The sequence below is a fragment of the Anarrhichthys ocellatus genome, unplaced genomic scaffold (genome assembly GCF_004355925.1).
Source record: "Anarrhichthys ocellatus isolate YVR2014 unplaced genomic scaffold, GSC_Weel_1.0 scaffold15, whole genome shotgun sequence".
In the NCBI taxonomy this organism is placed as follows: Eukaryota; Metazoa; Chordata; class Actinopteri; order Perciformes; family Anarhichadidae; genus Anarrhichthys; species Anarrhichthys ocellatus.
In genome coordinates, this window is record NW_022280045.1 from 7,295,408 (window position 1) to 7,314,400 (window position 18,993).

General features: G+C 42.2%; 1 protein-coding gene across 6 annotated transcripts in view; it reads left to right on the forward strand.

The window, feature by feature from the left end:
• The window catches only part of st3gal3b (ST3 beta-galactoside alpha-2,3-sialyltransferase 3b), a 43,690-nt gene continuing 24,697 nt past the window's right edge, over positions 1–18,993 (forward strand). Inside the window, exons 1-6 of one of the 6 annotated variants that reach the window (XM_031854561.1) lie at positions 1–87; positions 7,962–8,109; positions 13,314–13,376; positions 13,871–13,912; positions 15,106–15,148; positions 16,449–16,541. In XM_031854561.1, coding sequence (XP_031710421.1) covers positions 8,001–8,109; positions 13,314–13,376; positions 13,871–13,912; positions 15,106–15,148; positions 16,449–16,541 — 350 coding nt within the window. In that variant the 5' untranslated portion in view covers positions 1–87; positions 7,962–8,000. The other 5 variants (XM_031854562.1, XM_031854559.1, XM_031854560.1 and 2 more) reach the window with 5 other exon arrangements.

An 18,993-nucleotide genomic window follows, 5' to 3' on the forward strand; every position in this document is an offset into this window, starting at 1 on the left:
TCTCTTTTGGAGAGACTGCTCTATGTGATCATTTCTTCCAGTGGACGAATACTCTGGATTAAGGACCTGACAGCCACAGCCGAAAAAGTAATTTGTTTTTCTACCTTTTGGGAAATTTTAGGTCATAAACCGCAGGCACATATATCATAAGTCATTTGAATAATAGTAATCGAATGTGTCACACAAATTCATATTTAAAGCAGGATAATCAGTTTTAAAGGAAGAGCCTAAAAGTCACATCCTCAGCCCAGAAGCATCGCTTAGCTGATCATATGGCGATAGAGTCTTACACTATCAGACATGACAAGGGTGAAAACATTTTAAAGGCCCAAATAATGCACATTATATCGTCCCAAAAAAATATATCCAGCATTGGAGATGTAATGTTTGTTTTTCTGTTTGTGTGGGAATGTTTTTTTCCTTGTAATCTGTCGCCTAAAATACAGTATCTGCATGAACATTGATAGAGGCTTGAAACAAAAACAGGAATTACTTGTTTGCCAGGAATGAATCCATGACCTTGGTCGTGTGGGGCTGTAAATAAGCTCCACGGTGAACTCTAGGAGGGTAGAAAGTGGCTCGATAAGCAGAGTTTTAGCAAATAGGAGCTGGGAGGCTCCTGGTTGTAGCTTCATATTCAACAGATAAGACAACATTTTAGGTGATCAACTCACTTGTTTTCTTGCAGAGAGCTGGTTGAGAAGATTGCTTTCTTGTGTTTACTTTAATTGGAGTCTTGAATAGACACATTACTTGTGTTTAATGAAGTCATGCATGGGCGAGAGATTGGATGTAATTGTTTAAACATGAGGACGGTAAACAGAGAGGGAAGAAAGAATGTGAACGAGATCTCTGCCAGGTTTTATACTTCTTTAAGTGTAAAAACTCTTGACTTGAAAGGTGACCACTGCTTTGCACATCACCTCACAAGCTCATCTTGTTGACTACAAGAGTGCTTTTGGTTATATTATAAGGTGGGTATCATTAGTCCAGTGAAAGCCGGACACACTCACTGTTTCGTCTTTTATTACCTTGTGTATGAGATACTGCTGACTCAACCAATACCATTAAATGAATGCCTCTTTAGCAACGTCTCTTATGGTGCTATTTAGCCATCTTGCTCTTTCATTCCACTTTGGTAAATGACTCTCATGTCTGTATGCTAAATATGAGACTACAGTAGAGCTAGCTTAGTTTAGCTAGCCTGGCTCTGTGTGCACGTAACAAAATCTGTTTCCTCCTGCTTCAAGTCTTTATGTTAAACTACGCTACAAAGCTGCTAAGCTAACCGGCTCTAGCTTCATATTTAGCATACGGATATGAGTCAGTCCTCTCTTTTAACTTTTGGCAAGAGAGCTAATGAGTGTATTTCACAAAATCTCAAAGTATTCCATCACTACACAGCAGCAGTTACATTTTGACTTAGTAGTTAATTATATTATAGTTGTGTGAGAACAGTTCAAGTGTCTGGACATGTTGATCACTGAGTAGCAATAAGTGTGTTGATGGGAATAGCAGAAGTTGATGGGAATAGCAGAAGTCGTCTTTTCTTTCTCTGAAAGCCATGACCCCAAATTATTGCAAAAGGATTTTTTGTTCCATCTGATAAAGGAGGAATGACAATAAGCCAATCTTAGACAATATTCTATCTTGGCTGTGGTCAAGATGTGACCCAACTCGGTACTTATATTGAAAAATTGAGAAGTGAAAGTGTTGTTCATTCAGATGCCCTCATCTGCCTTTGTATGGGCTCTATTAGTATCCCATTAGCACTTGTTTATTTCCTGCTGCCTGCCCGCCAGAGCAAAAGCTACCTTATTGAGCAGATACTTCTGCTATGATTCAGATGACAACAATCAATTATTTATTTTGCCAGAATAATATCTGGCTCTGGTCAGATGATGGGGATCAAACATGGAAAATCTGCTTCAAGATATCAGTCATTCTGTTCAGCAGTTTGACGTACTGCAGGCTACTGGGGATAAGGATACACTTGTTAATGCCATGGCTCAATAGAATTTCTCTGCATGCTAAATTAGATGATGTGATCGCTTGCAACAGGTGAAAGACACACATTTAGATTAAGTTCCATTAAAGTGGGATTCATGACTCAGCTTTCATGGATAGTAGGGTTAGAAGCTATAGGCGCAGCACAGGTTTTATCCTGCGGTTTACAATCTCTGGTGAGCTACTTTTGTACAATTGAGTCTTTGCTGTCTCCCGGTATTGTCACTTACATGTGAAATATGAAGTTTTATTAAAGCCTGAAGTACAGAAATTGCCCTTCTGTCACAATTAATACAAGCACATGATATTGTTTCCCTTGTATCCATCACCCACTGATCTATTGTACCTTTAAGCTCCTGGAGTGGACTTTAGTAGGAGCTTGTGCACAGCACAAACTGTCTGACTATACACTCGAAGATCAAATGCCAATTCCAGTAACGGACTTGATGGTGTTGCTGCTCGTGGCACTGATTACACAACCCATACAAATGAAGGAAATCATTTTCATTGGAGCATGTCTTTCTGTTATCATGACAGACCTGCCACTCAATACACTTATTTGCCAGTTTGATGGTTAATTACAGCATTAGAAGAATGGGGCCTGACCAAGAAAAAGCAGGAAAACCCCAATCATAAAATGAATGAGTCACGTTTCAAACCCAAAAGGATCAAATTCATTTGGGTGTTGCTTCATCTTGGCAACTAGACTTGGGATGTACAGTGAAGCGAATGCTTGGACGTGTGCGGGCGTGCACATTTAAATGGGGTCTTTTCCCTTCAGGAACTCGGCTCTTTACTGGTTGACAAACTGTGTGCTTCCCAGACAGGGTTAGAGAATGGAACATTTCAGATCCTTGCGTTGTTTTCTGTGGCTACTGATCATTCCATCTCGTAAGTGTAATGTAAACGAATGATCTGTGGCCCAAGGGCCATGAAGTGCTGCCAACTCACCAGGAATCCCACACAAGCTTAGAAAAAGCAACTATGATCCTTAGACACTTTATTTAGCATGTGTGTGTGTGTGTGTGTGTGTGTGTGTGCGTGCGTGTGCGCGCATATCTTGGTGATTGCTTGTGTATGTATTTTATTCTCCTGGCCCCAGATGGAGAACAGTGGGAGAGCAGATTGTATTTCCTGCTTGATTCAATATTAATAGATCGGTATGCTACTCTGCCACTATCTCTGCAGGGCAAAAATGAAAGACTGCCTCCCCTTAACCCCCCCCCCCCCATCCACCCTCTCTTACATTGGCTCTCAGCCCAACAACTGATTATGTTGGCTACAAGGCCCTGTGAATATCAGGGCGCAAATAAAAGGTAAGATCCGAGAGGAAAACTAAATTAGCAATGTAACCTGAGCAAGAAGGGCAGGACTATGGATCTGCTGCCACACAACAGTTTCCTGTGAGAAGCCACGTCATATGTCCAAACTGGTATTGAGGATAACATACAGGACTCATGTTTATTAAGTTCCTTATCAGAGTATAAGTTATGCACCTATTGAAATAGGAACTTCTTTTCTTAGAAGCTTGAACCACCTCATTCATTTGTAGGAACACCAGTGTGTGAATCTCTTATGCCACCTCTCTACGCTGCTCTTGTTATTAGTGCTCTTGGGTTTACAATGAGATTGACAGCGAGCAGTTTGAGGATTACATTCAACAATTGAATCTACTTATACATGGCCTTGGCTGTACATGTGTGCACAGGAACATGAGGTGACAACTCCTATTTCCTGTGCAGCAATGCATCGCAATGGCTAACAGAATGACTCATCAGTCTCCTTAAAATGATTTTAGTGATGGCGGTTTTACTTGGTCACTGACACAAGAATATTAATAAAATGGTAGGTCTTATTAATAACTGACAATTAGAGGAGTTAAATTAAGGTGACAACCAGGTATTACGGTATTTATATGTTATCACAAAATAATATTGGTTAAAGTGTCTGAAAACTTGAACTGTTGTCTCTGTTGAGATCATGTTTGAAACACCTATCACATGGCATTTGAAGTGCATGATTTATGGAGAGAGCGAGTTTTGTTTACTTCATATACACATGAAAGTGTTCATTGCTTCTCTATGTATGCATGCATGAGCCTGGCTGATGAGTAGTTTTCCAGTAGACATTAGTGTCAATTGCTCCAGTAGGTGTGTGATGCTTTTCCAACATGATCTTGGACCAATCACAATAGACATACAATGTTATTTATTTATATCTTTCATACCTACAAAATATTAATTCATCCAATTGATTTCCAATGGCAGGAGTGTCCAAACCCATCCTGAACCTTTACTCATTCATCATTTAAGAAAGAAACTCAATTAAAATGTTTAACGGACGACTGCTTTTGGTTCTTTATCAGCTTAGTTCATCTTTTTTTGCTCCTTTCCATAAATTCCTTTGTAAGTTGTATGCATTTCTTTCTCTGCAGCCAGGTTTCAGGAGTGATTATGTTTGACCACCGGGGTTTTCTGACTTCATGATGGCCGAAACTGTAGAAACCGCCTCATTGGATACAAGTAATCTATATACACTCAACAAGAGTCCAAATTACAGCTTGTGACAAACAGTTTACGGCTTGAGTGGATATGAACATTATCATCCTGGAAGGTATCAGAATGAATCAAGGAGCAAAGGGGCTTACACTTAAGTAATGTTTATCTGTAGTCCTCCAAGGCATACTGAGAGCTGAACATTTCAGAAAAAAGCAACAGAGCCACCAAAGACAGTCACTTGATGGTGGTGTTTTCTATATTTAGACTATATACCGACTTGCAAAACTATTTAAGGTCTGTGGGATAATGATTTGCAGTCTATTTTTTACACCACTTATAGTTAGGTCTTTGGATTTCAGCAAACTCTAAAGACTATACCACTAAAAACAAGCCTCTCACCTTTACAGCCAATCAATACATAGTGCTGGAGGATCACAAACCATTATGGTTGTTGTGCAGGTGGGTCCATGGCGGTGTACACATTACTGCATCTCTACTATTGCTTCTGAACATGGACTGTTACAGTTGGGTGGAGGGTTGACGTGTCTGCAATAAATGCAGAAGCAATGCCAGCTACAATGCGATGTTTAACAGCTGACGTGTAGAGAGGGAGCACCACGTGAAGGACCAGATGAAAAGGTGCATTCATTTAAACGCTGTAAAATCGGGGGGGGGGATTCACAGAGATATCCCATGTGACTGTGGCTGGAAAACTGTGTTGCTGTAGAACAGAAAGCTGCGGCTGCTGCCACCGCTAATAATGATACCGTTAATGGAGGGGAAGGCTGTATTTTGTTCTGCCAGTCTTGATGTGAACTAGAGCTGGTGAGACAGAAGGGGAAACACGCAGTCAGACTGGAGATCTTGAGCTTAACGTTACAGATCCAGGACACTTCCACGGATTTCATCACGATGGCTTGGAGAGGAGGGAGAACACGGTCGTTCTATCGACCAGTCCTTTATTTAAACTAAGGCTGATTGTTGTTTCTGACCCGAGGTCTCGGAAGAGAAGAAAAGGTAACATCTATGATCCCACCAATCAATTGGAAGCGACAATGAGACGCCGCTGCGCCGTGTTTTAGTCGACAGTGCTTGTGGTGGTTAATGTTGGCGAACCGGTGGTCCATGATTCTCCTAACCTCCGCCGGATTACCTCTGCATTGTTCTTGTCAGCCTTTGGTACACTCTGTGTGGTTTCATATTATTATTTATCTTACGTGTGTGGACTGTTTAGGCCACGGGTAGCGCTTGTACCTAAGCTCGCCTCTGGCCACACATTTTCCCAACCAGAGGTGTTCTTTTACGCGGTGGGCCTGTCGACCGGATCAAGGCAAACATCCCGCTATGCCAACGTAGCGTTGTTAGCATAGCGACCGGCTAAGCTAACATAACGGTTAGCGGCTTTAAATTCGCTGTTCTTTTCTCTACGTTGATGGTAAGTAGCCAGTATCCAGCAGTTGTCATACATTCGCGTTACAACGGCAGCGTAAACAGAGTTTACGACGAACCCGCCCGGTAATCTCACGTAGACATTGGAGAGACTGAGGTAACCTAACTTTTAGCGTTGTGTTGTTGAACCTCAAAGTTCCGTTATGTTTGTAATGCTAGCGGCTAAACTATGTTTTGCCGTTACCGTAGCTCGCTCGGTGAACTAACGTTAGTAACACGTGGAAAGTAACGTTAGATACACGGCCTGAAATGCAAAAGCTTTTGCAACTGTGCATAAGAAAGGAGATGTTTGGAGCAGAAAGGCGCTGCTGCCACTGAAACCCGTGACACACTTGATGTTGTGATTAAAGCGCTACGTTTTAAGTTACTCTGGGACCATTACAGGCGTTTTTTTCTGCTGCTAAATCACATGTTCTAGTCTTTTCCTGACACGGATATATATATGTTGTGTTTTCCATTTAACGCTAGTTGCGTAAAGTTACCGTTAGTGTTGATGTTATGTCTCAAGAAGGCTAGTGAATCCAGAAATTCAATATCCGTAGGAGGAAATAACCCACTGCTTGATCTCAGCCGCATGCTTATGTGCATTTGGATAAATTATACTTAACAGTAAATACTGTTCAATGTACTCCACAGGTGTCTATTTTTCCATGCCTAGTCAGTCATTTCCGGTAATTTTTTAGGGTATAAACAATTTGCAGTTTATAGTCAACCTATATAATTATTGGTTGTTGAGTTGTATTATTTTATGTTTTATGTGTGGGGATAAGTAGAGTATTAACGAGTTTCATTTGAACCTGGTGGATTGCATCTGCTGGATTATGAGCTGCATAGTGCATGATTTGGCAGAGGTTTTACAGTGTTCTCTGAGCTCCTTGTACACTCCTTGTACTAAAGCTTTACGTTCCTCACTTGGCTGTGTTCGTTCTCACAATGACACAACAAATGTATGTCTTTATGCAACATCTGAGAAATTCTGCACTGCATGTTGGGTTTCAACATTTTTAATGCAAGATGTAGATTATGCTGAAATACAAAGCATCTGGGATTGACAGCAGTTGCACAGTGCTGGGTTGCGGTTCATACGACTGTAGATGACTCAAGCTAATTAGCAGTTTGTTCAAAACATAGGCCACACATCAACACGCTGATGACTAATGGGATGTCTTGTCTGCTGTCAGGCACTGGACATGATTCACGGTGTGTAGTGTTGCCTGTATTGCTTGTTCAATATATGTACAAACTGGACAGTCCATATCTAGATCATCTGTACCTGAGGCAGTTTAGAGAAGTGCGATTAATTGGATGGAGCAGTAGTTTTGTATCCTCCCCGCAAACCAAAATAACCAGCGATGACATCGGAGCATTGAGCGCCGTTATCTTGAAGCTGTCATGCTTTCTTCAGCACTGAGGGTGTGGGTTCCTGTAAACTGCTGTAACGTTACTGTTTTGGAGACAGACATTTTTAACGTCTGCTCAGCCATCTGATAAGTTGCAGTGTGTAGCCTTCAGCACCACTCGCTGTCATGACTGTTCCACAAAAACAAAATGACCACAAAAACGGACTTTCTGCATCTCCTTTCTGCTTCTTCTACAGAAACAGCTTATTTAAGATTCAAATCAAATGACACAGCTTATGATTTTTTTCTCAATATTCAATTGAATATTCTTCAAGGAGAGAGGATGGTGTGTACAATATACCCACAGGAAGATTTTTCAGATTCAACCTAGCTGGAGTCAGACCAAAAACAATCTTTATAAAACTACCTTTCATCCAATTTACCTACATTATATTATCTCATTTTATATATATACCTTTTCCCTCCAACCTGTCTTCAATTGACTCTTCCCTCTTGCCACACTCTGTGACTGTGTGTCTTTGTTTGTGTGTTCTTCTTTGCTCTCACTGTATTTTATCGCCTTGTTGGCGTGTCCTTGCTGCCGCCAGATGAGTTTCTTTTCTGCGATGTATAAATACAATGTCCCTGTGCCCTCTCGTCATTACAGGTGATGACCTGGATGGTGCCATGTGAATGACTGAAGACCATGAAGCCCACTCACAAGCTGATGTTCGTCCTGTGCCCCATGCTGGTCCTAGGCTTTATTTACTACTCCTCTGGGAAGCTACATCTACACGTATGGGGCCAGAAGCCTCGTAAGTGGCATCTCCAGTCCGACTGTTTGTAACATTGATTCATCACCTGATCATCCATCCGTCATAATCCTTTTGAAACCTACACATTATTGAGCAAATGTGTTTAACACCTGTCCATGTTGTGCCTCTCTGTGCTGACTGCCAAGTAACCGTCCGTCTATCTGTTTGGTTTTATTGTGCAGAACCGCTAGTATGTCGAGCTGTGTGTTGGCGTCTCAAAACCTATATATCTGTCTCTGAAATTAAATTTGTTTTTCATTCACTTCACCAGAGCGCCAGATGTGGTGGGGGGGATCTTAATCAGATTTTCTTGTACAGCCAGTGTTAGTTGCTCCATATGGTGAAAAGCAGCCCATGCGGGTTGTCTCATGAATGGAAAGCTATTGACAGCTCTCTGACTTGACTTCAGTAAGAATACCTCTGTGTTAACCAAAGAGATGATTTTCTTACTCTCTTTTATGCAGCATACTTATGTTCTCCTCTGCTTTTGTAGATTAAAGGAAATGGCATTTCGAGATCTCCACACATGGATGATTGAACCAAGACTCACAAAACTGAATATGCAGTTTTGCTATACCCTTTATAACCTACTGAGGAGGCACGTCTTCCACTTCCCACTCAAAGGTGCGAGATCCGAGATTGGCAGCATTGCGATTGCCTCTCAAACTACGGCAAAAGTGCTGACGGAGCTAGCCGTGTTTACCAGAGGGCGGGTGGTATGCTTTCCGCGACGATGCTGTCGGTCGGGTTGGGGGTGTCACACTGTGTGGGTGCCCTGAAGTAGCTGTTAATATCCAGCTGAGGGGGCCAGAATATTTCTCAAAAGTCTATTTTCTAGGAAAACATTCAGAGGGAGCAATTTTTGACAAAGAAAACACAAATGTCGGTGTTTCGGATTTTGTTTTGAGAGCATAGCTAGAGGGACACCATGCTTTTTTTCCTTTTTCTATCTCCATGTGTTGGTTCATTGATATCTTCACACTGGATTTAATGTAAACATTTTGCTCTGGAACTTGAGTTTAGCGGTGTAAGAAAATATTGATACTTTTGAGTATTGCAATATTCTAGTAGTTGTTGATACTGTATCGATTCTCAAAAATGATTCACTAAAAAGTAGTGCTGTGATGTTGCAATTAATGCTAAGATGCCACTTTTCTGATTGCATAAAAGCTCAGATACTCGGATATGATTCATGGCGGTGTGTTCTTAATAAATATATTAAATTGTAACCCCTGTCTCATGGTACGTATGGCATTGACAGATTCTTGCCAATACACAGCCCTACTGGAGTTGGGATTGTTTTTTTTTTGTAGTCCCAGCCATAACCAATTTGGATTAGCCTGATGTGGCAATGTGCCCATTCCTGTCAGGCCCACTGCTTTCCCAACTGGTGCCTGTGTGCTGCAAAAATAAAGTCGTGAGCAACACTGATATTGGGTAAAGGCGATATGATGATTCAGGATGGCGGTTTCAAACCATGGCTGATGTGGTTGTGTGGGCCCGTCAGTTCACACCGCTCTTTGCTCAGTGTCAATTATCAGCAGCTTATTGTCATTGGTAATATTTGTCATGAGCTCCATTCATGTTTGACACTCCTCATACATGGTGATCTCATGTTTGAAAAGAAGCATTTCTCCATTGAAGTTACTCAACAATTTGCCCACATGGGACAATAGTATTTCTGTAGATTTGTCCTTGGCTCAAATGTGACAATATCGCCTAAATATCTGAATATACACTGTAAATTATGAAGTTTATGACAAAATGTATTGATGCTTAAACAGCTGATGGGTGTCTGAAGCAGTCAAGCTATGGAGAAGACCATTACACTGCTAAATGACTCTGATCTTTGTGAGAAAACTGAGAATCTTCTTTGGTGTCATTACTTTCCTTCCAACTCATCACTGTTCTCCAGCATTGCTTCAACCATGTGGAGAAATGAGACCTCAGGTTTCCCTCGTCTCAAGCATCGATTTTCTGCCTGTAAATGTATTATGGTACTCCCGTTGTTTTAACAGCTGACCCATCCCTGTTCTAGCAGGCTCACATTCAGAGGGTTCAACATGCATGAATTGTTGTCAACCTCGGCATTTCAAACCGTCTGTGTTGTTGAACTTGAGCCTGGTCTTCCTTTCTACCTTTTATGTGTCGTACAGTTGCAGTTTGTCCACTTTGTGGTAGCTGTGGAAAACTGCCTGACATAAATAAGTCCAGATATCATTGTTTCTATATACTTTGATTATAGAGTTAATACTTTCTTCATTTTCCCATATAGCTAGGTCTGCTAAACTAGACGTTTGTCTTCAATATTGCTAAATGACTCATCTTTTCTTGTGTTGCATCACTGACCGTACGCCTGATCAGCAGATGACCGTGGCTGTGGTTCATGTCAAAGTGATTTCTCAAGCTGGGAACAAGGTCTCTGTTTAACAAGGCTCTTGTTTTCTGTTGCATCACCTTCCAGTTTGTCTACATTTTGCCCAAACATCTACACTCCAAAGCAGTGAAGAGAAATGCTTTCAACCTTGTTTTGTCTCCTGCATGGGATTGAAATAATATGCGGTCAGTTTATTTTAATAGAGCCGCTTGACACCCTTTTTGATGTGAGCGAAAAGAACGAAGCTTATATTTTTCCTGACCTTCAGTTCAATAGCACAAAGCTAAATGAGGGGAGCTTTGAGTGCAGTGGGAACTATTGGCTTTCTGCCTCGCTGTGGTGCCAGATGTTTGCCTCTAATACGGTCAAAGGAGAAAGAGAAGCATGTGGATGGTCTCTCCTGCCCTCTGCCCTGGTCAGCTAAGCTATGCAGTCTCACTGAGAGGATCAAAGGTGGATGATCTCTCTTCCTCATTCTTGACTTGTAGACTCGGTCACAGACAAATGGAACATATAGATGTGTGTGTGTGTGTGTGTGTGTGTGTGTGTGTGTGTGTGTGTGTGTGTGTGTGTGTGTGTGTGTGTGTGTGTGTGTGTGTGTGGTGCTTGCCATGGTGGGCTGTGACAGGAGCTGGGTTTAACCAGCTGCTGTATGCAGAGCCACCTGATGGCCTGTCCTGTCCTTCTTCTTTAGCCCCTGTGTTGTAATTTATCCAGACTTGTTAAAGTAATGGCGCCTGTAGCCACTGATCGGATCAGTGCTCAATTCTTGTTTCCTGTATTGTTATCTGTTTTTCAGCCAACGGCCAGATGTAGCGTTTGCTTTTGGCTATTTGTGTTACGCTATCTTTTGACTACTTGAGATGTCGATTTCAGAGCAGGTTCATGTTGTCATTCTGAGTGGATGTTGGAGTGATGAAGGGGAGGGCCTTTTCAGCTAACCTGTGTTCTTTCAACTATAGAGTGTTTTTTTTTTTTTTTTATCCTCCACCCAATCCAGCCAGTTTCTAAATTATACACAATGGCCTGTTCGCTGTCACGTGTATCTCTAGTCTGTGTCTCATTTCACTCAAACCACAATTAAAGCTTATGCAACTACTGCACGATGAAATACAGTTGCACCGCCAGCTGAATTGCTGCGTGTGTGTATACTTAAAACATGCAGTGTTTGTTGATTTGTATTCATGCTGTGGGCGCTTGGGTTGGGAACCGGAGGGTCGCCCGCTCAATTTCGGGCCAAGCACCAAGTGTGGACTGGTAGCTGCAGAGGTGCTAGTTGGCCCCCCTGGGCACCGGAGACACCAGACCCTCAAACTATTCCCGGGGCAGCTGTATAGTAGCTGCCCACTTCTATACAGGGTGGGTTAACTGCAGAAGCAAAATTTCCATGTCTGCTGTGTTGTTACACTTGTTATCATACATTTAGTGTTTTGGTCACGGGATAACAGGTTTTTGTGTTTTGGAAATACACAGACATTATGCGGGCAATACACTTTAGTATTACGACCGTGTGCCTTTGAGACCTGTGGGACTTGTCCTGTTCAACTTTAGTTGAAGGAGGGAAATAAAGTGCGGTGTGTGGTGTACAATGCAGTAGCAGCACATTTACTTTTGAATTCAGAGCTTCCTTGCAGTGCAGTCACTTATAATGGTTTGCTTTCTTGCTAGAGACAGGAACACCACCCCGGGATGTCAAATCACACTTTAAATAAACACCTGCAGGATGTGGAATGAATGTGTTCCACCAGCCAAGCTGCTGACATTTAGGCCAAGAAGACACAACTTACAACCCTCTTGAGTTCACCCCTCAACTGAACTGCATCAGTTCGTGAAAATGTTGTTATGACATAAATCCATTTTTTTCAAATAATGATTCTCTGTGGAAGTCTTTTTTTTTTTTTTTTTTTTTTTTTTTTTTTTAAAGTTTTACACTTAGCTCATAAACTATACGTGATGTTTCCACGCTGGTCTCCTATTCCCAGTGTCACCATCAGTGCTTGATTAGCAGTGAGATCAACAGTTGCTCAATGAGCGTGCTCCAAGTAATCCTGACCCAGCTTGGTTTTCAACATTAGGGATTGTCTTGTCTTGTGGCCATCAGTGATGCCCGATACAGTTTCAGCTGGAACAGAGTTCGATGCTTACTAACTGGGGAATTTGATCAGCCACAAGCCCTCGCATGGAGAGTCTGTGTTGTGCCTGCAGTCTATTGTAAAAGAACACAGATCTGTACAGCAAGTTTCATTGGCAGAATTAGATGCTGTGTTTATGTCACAAATTTTTTTGGCTGAAACAACATGGCAGATGTCCTCTGATTGTTTTGATCGAAGTGAGAGAGACATTTCCTGAAACCTGTGTTGGTTTTTGTCTGAAGCTAACCCTGTTCTCTATTTAAGGTCCTCAGTTTTATCCATTTGGTAAAACAAATTGTAATGATTAATCTGAAAGGTGCCAAAATCTTCGAGCATAATAAACACGGCTTTAAGTACGTTCAGAGCAAGTCACTGTAATAAGTAATTATTTTACATTCCCAAACGTTAATCTTGTATTGTTGCTATGCTCTATGCATGGCACTACTGTGGTGGTGGACTTCGGAGGATCAGCATTCAAATGTTGATGTTTTGTTTTGTTTCTGTCTGTGTGTCTGCCTTTTGTGTGCATCTGTTTTTGTGCGTAGCCACGGTCTGTTTTTGCTGACGCTCGCTGATGTCAAACACATTTTTTTTTTTTTTAAATATTCTGAGTACTTTGGTCTTTGTTACTAGTTGCTCTCACAGCTCCACAGTGATGCTCTTTGTTTAGTATCTTAACCCCCTTTTGTTTTCAGAGAGTGATGCAGAAGAGACAACTGTAGTCCTGACTAAAGTTTCTGAAGGGAAGAGAATCGCAGGTAGAGGCACTGAGACTCTGCCCATTTATACTGGGTGACTGTCAAGCGAGTGATTTTGCACTGGGGTGTTGAGGTTTAATTTTTCATGGAATATACATCTCTGCTAACTCAACAATGAAAGCTTTCCATTTTGACCACTTTCATCTACCTATCATCATCTTCTTTTGTTTAACAACCAAAAAATGTTTGGGCTCATTCACTCAATGAGTTCTTTCGGGCAACTGTCAATATATTTCTGCCATGATAACCTCGAAGCACAATGGGGGCTCTCTGCAGTTAATTTTCCACCTCATTGGGCTTTCCGCCTTTGAATAAAGATTGCAAATCTGTAGCTTTAATCCCAGTGGGTTGAATTATAATTCTAACTTCTCCTCCTCTTCTTCTTCTTCTTGCTCTGGTAATGTCTGACATTTGCAGTTGGCATTATTTCCAAACCCAATGCTGCCATAACAGACTGACCTCAAAAGGTGCTAACTGACCATTTTGTGTTTCAGAGTTGGAAACGGACATCACCGTGGGACGAATAGTAGGCTCAGGTACATCTGCAGCCCCACCAACCGAACCCCCTACCCACCTTTTTATAACACTGAGATTCTTCAGCGGCCACATTTTGGTTGAGAAGTTAGCAATTTATAAAGATGAATCAGATGTCTAGCCCTATCAGAGTAAAGTAAATATAAGTTGTTGTTGAAGTAAATTACTGAATTTGCCACCCATGACAACTAGCGGGGGATTTAACCTCTGCTCAGTCTTCGTCCTCCACATGAAGCTGCAGTGTGATACAACACTGCCCTCTGTTGTCTTTGCTCAGTAACAAGTGAAGGAGTTTAAGAGTGTAGGTGCATAATACTGTAAGGTTCCACACAGCATTCGTCTTACTGGTAGAACCCTGCTGCTTTCATTTCTCCCAAGCTGTTTTCTCGACTTGGCCCTTTGGCTGCTTTATGCTTCTCAACAGAAACATAATGCACACTCGCTCGCTCGCTCACTCGCTCGCTCATCTTAGCCGCCATGGCAAAGTCCCCATCCTCCAGGGCAGTGCTTGGATCCTTCCCTAACCAGCCGTCACGCATTCCCATTGTCCTTTTCTTTATCTTTCTCCTCCAGCTTCTTTGTGAAGACAAGATCCGCAACCACAGGAGTAGTTCCACGCTCTTCCTACTTTCAACTAAGGCTCATGTTAAACGTAGTCCTTTGTCATGCTAATTACACCATTTTACTGACAGGAATTGAAATAACCGTTTTGTAGAGTCCGTAAGTATTGTAGATTATACGACACAGATGCTCAAATGACTTCATTGAGATTGACATTCTCATTTCTTCATCAATATTTACCTCTGTGCTTCTTTGTCTTCTACCTCAACGCTTCACCGGGCACCTATAGGCTGCCCCTTTGGTTGTCCATAGGTGATCTCTAACTTCTTTTCTAACTTTATTTTAAAATCAACAGATTGTTTTGGCTGGCTTCTCCCTAACCTTGCTTGTTTGTCACAAATCCTTAATTCTAATGCTTTATTTTCTTTCACATTCGCCATTTTGTTTTCCCCCTGTGAACGATGCACAGGTTGTTTACAACTACAGCCAATGAGCTGATAGTTGCAATTATGTACATTGGATGAACAGCTCTAATAATCCAAATATGTCAAGCTTCCAGATGCCGTGCTGTCTCTTTATGTTTTGTAGATCTGCGTAGTAATTTCCATCTCTGTTCTCGTTTTTTCCCCCCCAGTGTATGATAAGCAGGGCTTTCTGCTGCAGCTGGACACAAAACTGTGAGTAGAAGTCTTTCTAGTAAACACTTTTAGCAACTCTCCATCATGTACTGCGTGGGATATGTCCAAGTTGTTATATTTAGAACAGCTGAATTCCCAGTTTGACTCTGACTCCATTAGTTCACCTTTGTTTTACAGCTTGTTCAAATGAATACTTATTCATACAGGTTTGGGTTGATCAATTGGGAAATATAAAAACATAAACCTTCAACCAATTAATCTCACTTGATTTTTGTTAAATAAACACATGGCAATCTCAATAGGGATCTAACCAAAACCTGGTGACAAATGTACAGATTTAATTGGTGGTCTGAATTTAGACATTTGTGTGAGTTTCGATGTACTTGGTGTTTTATTCCAGAGCGGCTGTGGTCTGTCAGGGTGAGAACATGCTACATTGAGTCATTACGCAGCTGTCATTGTGTCAGCGTGTCTGTTGATATGTGTACAATTCCCTGAATTGGTTTGACACTCTTGCTCTAAACTGCCATGATAAGGCCCTCTCTCTGGCCCTCCCATTACCCATGCAGGCAATAATCACATGCTCCCATTACCACCCCAACTCTCACAGGGCACGTCTGTCCACACTCTGCGCACACACAGTAAGCACTACGTCAGCACACACTTCAAGGAGGTTTTCACATGGGTTCAGTTTATATAATGCAACTCCTTACATTATATCTTTGGTGTCATTAATTACTCCATTAGAGCACATGCGTACAATAGCGCAATTCATCTTAAAGCTGGGAATTAGTTTTGTGACCTGCTGGTAGTCTGATGGAGAAGTGGCCCCGAGATTTTATTCCCATCCAATCACTTCCCAGCTTCAGGCCATTTAAGGCCAAGCTGCAAGTGAACAGCATTCTAGCATATTGAAAGATATTATATTAGTGTGAAAGAGTTTTTTTAAATTGTGCACAAGCAGGCCCCCAGCCAACTGCCAACTCAGATTTCGGGCCGCACATGGAGCTAAGACTCAGGGCCTCCCTCCCTTCTCCCTGTTTATTTGAACTAGATTCATGGCATTCATGAGGTTATTAATGGACATGCTAGTAATCGGGAGGTTCTAGTTTTAGCACTGCCAGTGTGATTATTTGAACAAGGCCCCTCTGATTTGTCTCGTCACACGCAGGTGATCTGCTGAGCTCTCCAACTTCCTAAGCGACCCGTTTTTCCCTATCTCTCAAGCAAATTGTTTGACAAGCTCAGTTTTCGGGGCTTAGAAATGTGTCCGCGATAATCAGTTATCGTGATGTGTGTGATTAATAGCTCTCTCTCTCTCTCTTCTTTTAATGTGCAGGCCACCAGAGTTGGCATACAAGTATGGCAACATCAGCGAAGGAGTGTGCAAGCCAGGATACGCAGCAGCCAAGATGACTGCCATCTATCCTAAGTGAGAAGGATTTACTCTCTTTGAATTTTATATAACCGCGTTGAGACGCATTGGATTCAGGCAGACTCCTTTTTTTTTTTTTTTTTCTATACTTGCTTTAAGAACTTCACTTGCACAATCACAAGCTTCACAAACAAACCGTTTTATTGGATGTTAGCAGGAGAAAAACAGAAACTGTCACCCAAGCATGCCAAGACGCATGATGTCACTTCTCAAGCCAACTTGGCCTTGAGGGTTTGAGTCAGAAACAGAGAAACCGTACATTCCTCTCCAGTCTTCCCCAGTTTTCTATCATGTTTCTATAATCTTCTCCCCCACCACAAAACCCTGACTGTGTCCTTGTGATTCCCCTGTAACACAAAAGAATCATTGTCACCAGAGTACAAGGTCTCCGATCTTTCTCCTATCGCATCTTAGAGCCTTCGAGGCTTTCTCTATGAACGACACCAACCAACTTCCTGTCGTGACTCATCACGAGCTTCCTGGTACCCAGCCCACACGGTCCTCGCAGTCCTCCACGGCCCTCTCTGATGTCATTGGCTCTTTTGATTTTTCTATTTCCCTCTATTTGCCGCCCATCTCGGCTCGATCTATAGGGCATTGTCCCAGCAGCATTCTGGGAGCTAGGCTAATAGAGGGGCAATTTACCGCATTGCCGAACAATAGCCAATGGCACTTCAATGCAGTACTTGAACTAGTTATGGGACAGATTCGCCAACCCATTCTAAGTGTTGAACCTCATTTAGCTATTGTCTGAGGATGCACAGTTGGGTTCAAAGCTTTAAAAAAATACAGGATATCAGTTCAATACAAAATTCCAATACATTAAAACACTATTAAACTTTGGTTTATATATTCAAATATTTTAGTATTTGTTTCTCTTTTTTGTATACAATCCTGCTACCAACCTTCCTATTAAATATAACTGGCTTTCCCTCCCTGCCTGTGTGATGAATCTGCCCAAATATTCTGTTAAAATAAGATGCTCTCGAAGTGTTTTAAGTGAGGCTATCCAAACCATATGGCATAATATATACAGTATGTATTGAATAAATTGACAAACTAACTCCAAACAACAATCGGCCGCGCTGTCGGCAGTAAATTGCAGCGCTGCTTAACAAGACAGCCGAAGTAGTTTTGTGAAACTGCCCTCTACCTATCCGAGCGACTGTGTGTAACAATGTCCTCCCTCTTAATGACTTCCTCTAATCAGCCGCACGTGTCGGATCAAAGTTCTGTTCGGCACAAAACCCCAGCGGGAGCCCGATGATTACTACCACCTTCAACCCAGCCACATATAGGTCAATGACCACAATTAATGCCGCACTTTGTGTAAGCTTGTATGCAGGAGTGTAAGTGTATGGTTGAACCGACACAACCGAGCAGTTTGTAATTCATCACATCCTGTCTGAAAAGAAGTTAACCAATTAACATCTTGTTTGTGAACTCAGTCTGCGTCATATGTTTACCGGGCAAAAACAAACCAATTTAAAAGTCCTTGTTAGCATTTTACTTAAATAGGTGTGGCCTGAAGTTCAGCTGTTATAGAAAACCTACTTGACCTCTAGCAGTGAGGTCCTCTTGTGGCTCTCCCTCTAATCATCTCCTGCTTCCTCCATGTTTGTCTTCTCTGAAGCCTTCTGCAGAATACGATTTATTTCCCACCCCCCCCCCCCCCCCCCTTACCCAAAACTGTTTGCGTTGGAGCCCTAAATCAAGTGTTGGCAGTGAACTTGAAGCGGCACGGTTATGAAAATATTGCCAGTGAGAGATGGACCAAGCAAAGGAAATGAGCACAATGCGTCCCCGCCTGTTGGCTGTTTTGGGAGCCCTCACTTTTTATTTAACAACAAGCAGCCCCCTGTCTCTCTGCTTTGTCAGGATGTCAGTGACTGACTATCGGTCAGGGCTCAGTGACTTGCAATGGTCCTGTGTTATTTATAGCCCCCTCTGGCCTCAGAAGTCTTGGGTTTAATGAATCTCCATTTGTTTTGGCAGGACAGGAGTCTCTGAGTTTGTGTGTCTGTGTGTGCCACTGTCGGGTGATGTGAAGAGGAGAGCGAGTCCTACATAACTGCCTCTGCTCTCAAGTCCTCTTGCTGCTTTCCCGCTTTAAACCTGGAGGATAATGAGGGAATCAAAGACCGATTAGGGTGCTTGGAAGAGTTTTGAGCTAACCGGAAAGCCTCCCAATAATGTCTGCCATGTTTGGTCATTGTGCTTCGGAGCTCCACATATTTCTTGTGAACCCATGGCAGTGTTATGGGAACAAGCTATCCCAGATTCCTGCTGAGAAACAAGGGAGTGTGACGGTGCGTGTGTGTCCTCTCCTGATTCCAGTTTTAAATGCCTTTGCTAGACACTGTGGTCTGTTGGCTGTTGGAGCCATAATTTATGGTTAGTGAGAAGGGAAAAAAGTGTGTGTGTGTGTGTGTGTGTGTGTGTGTGTGTG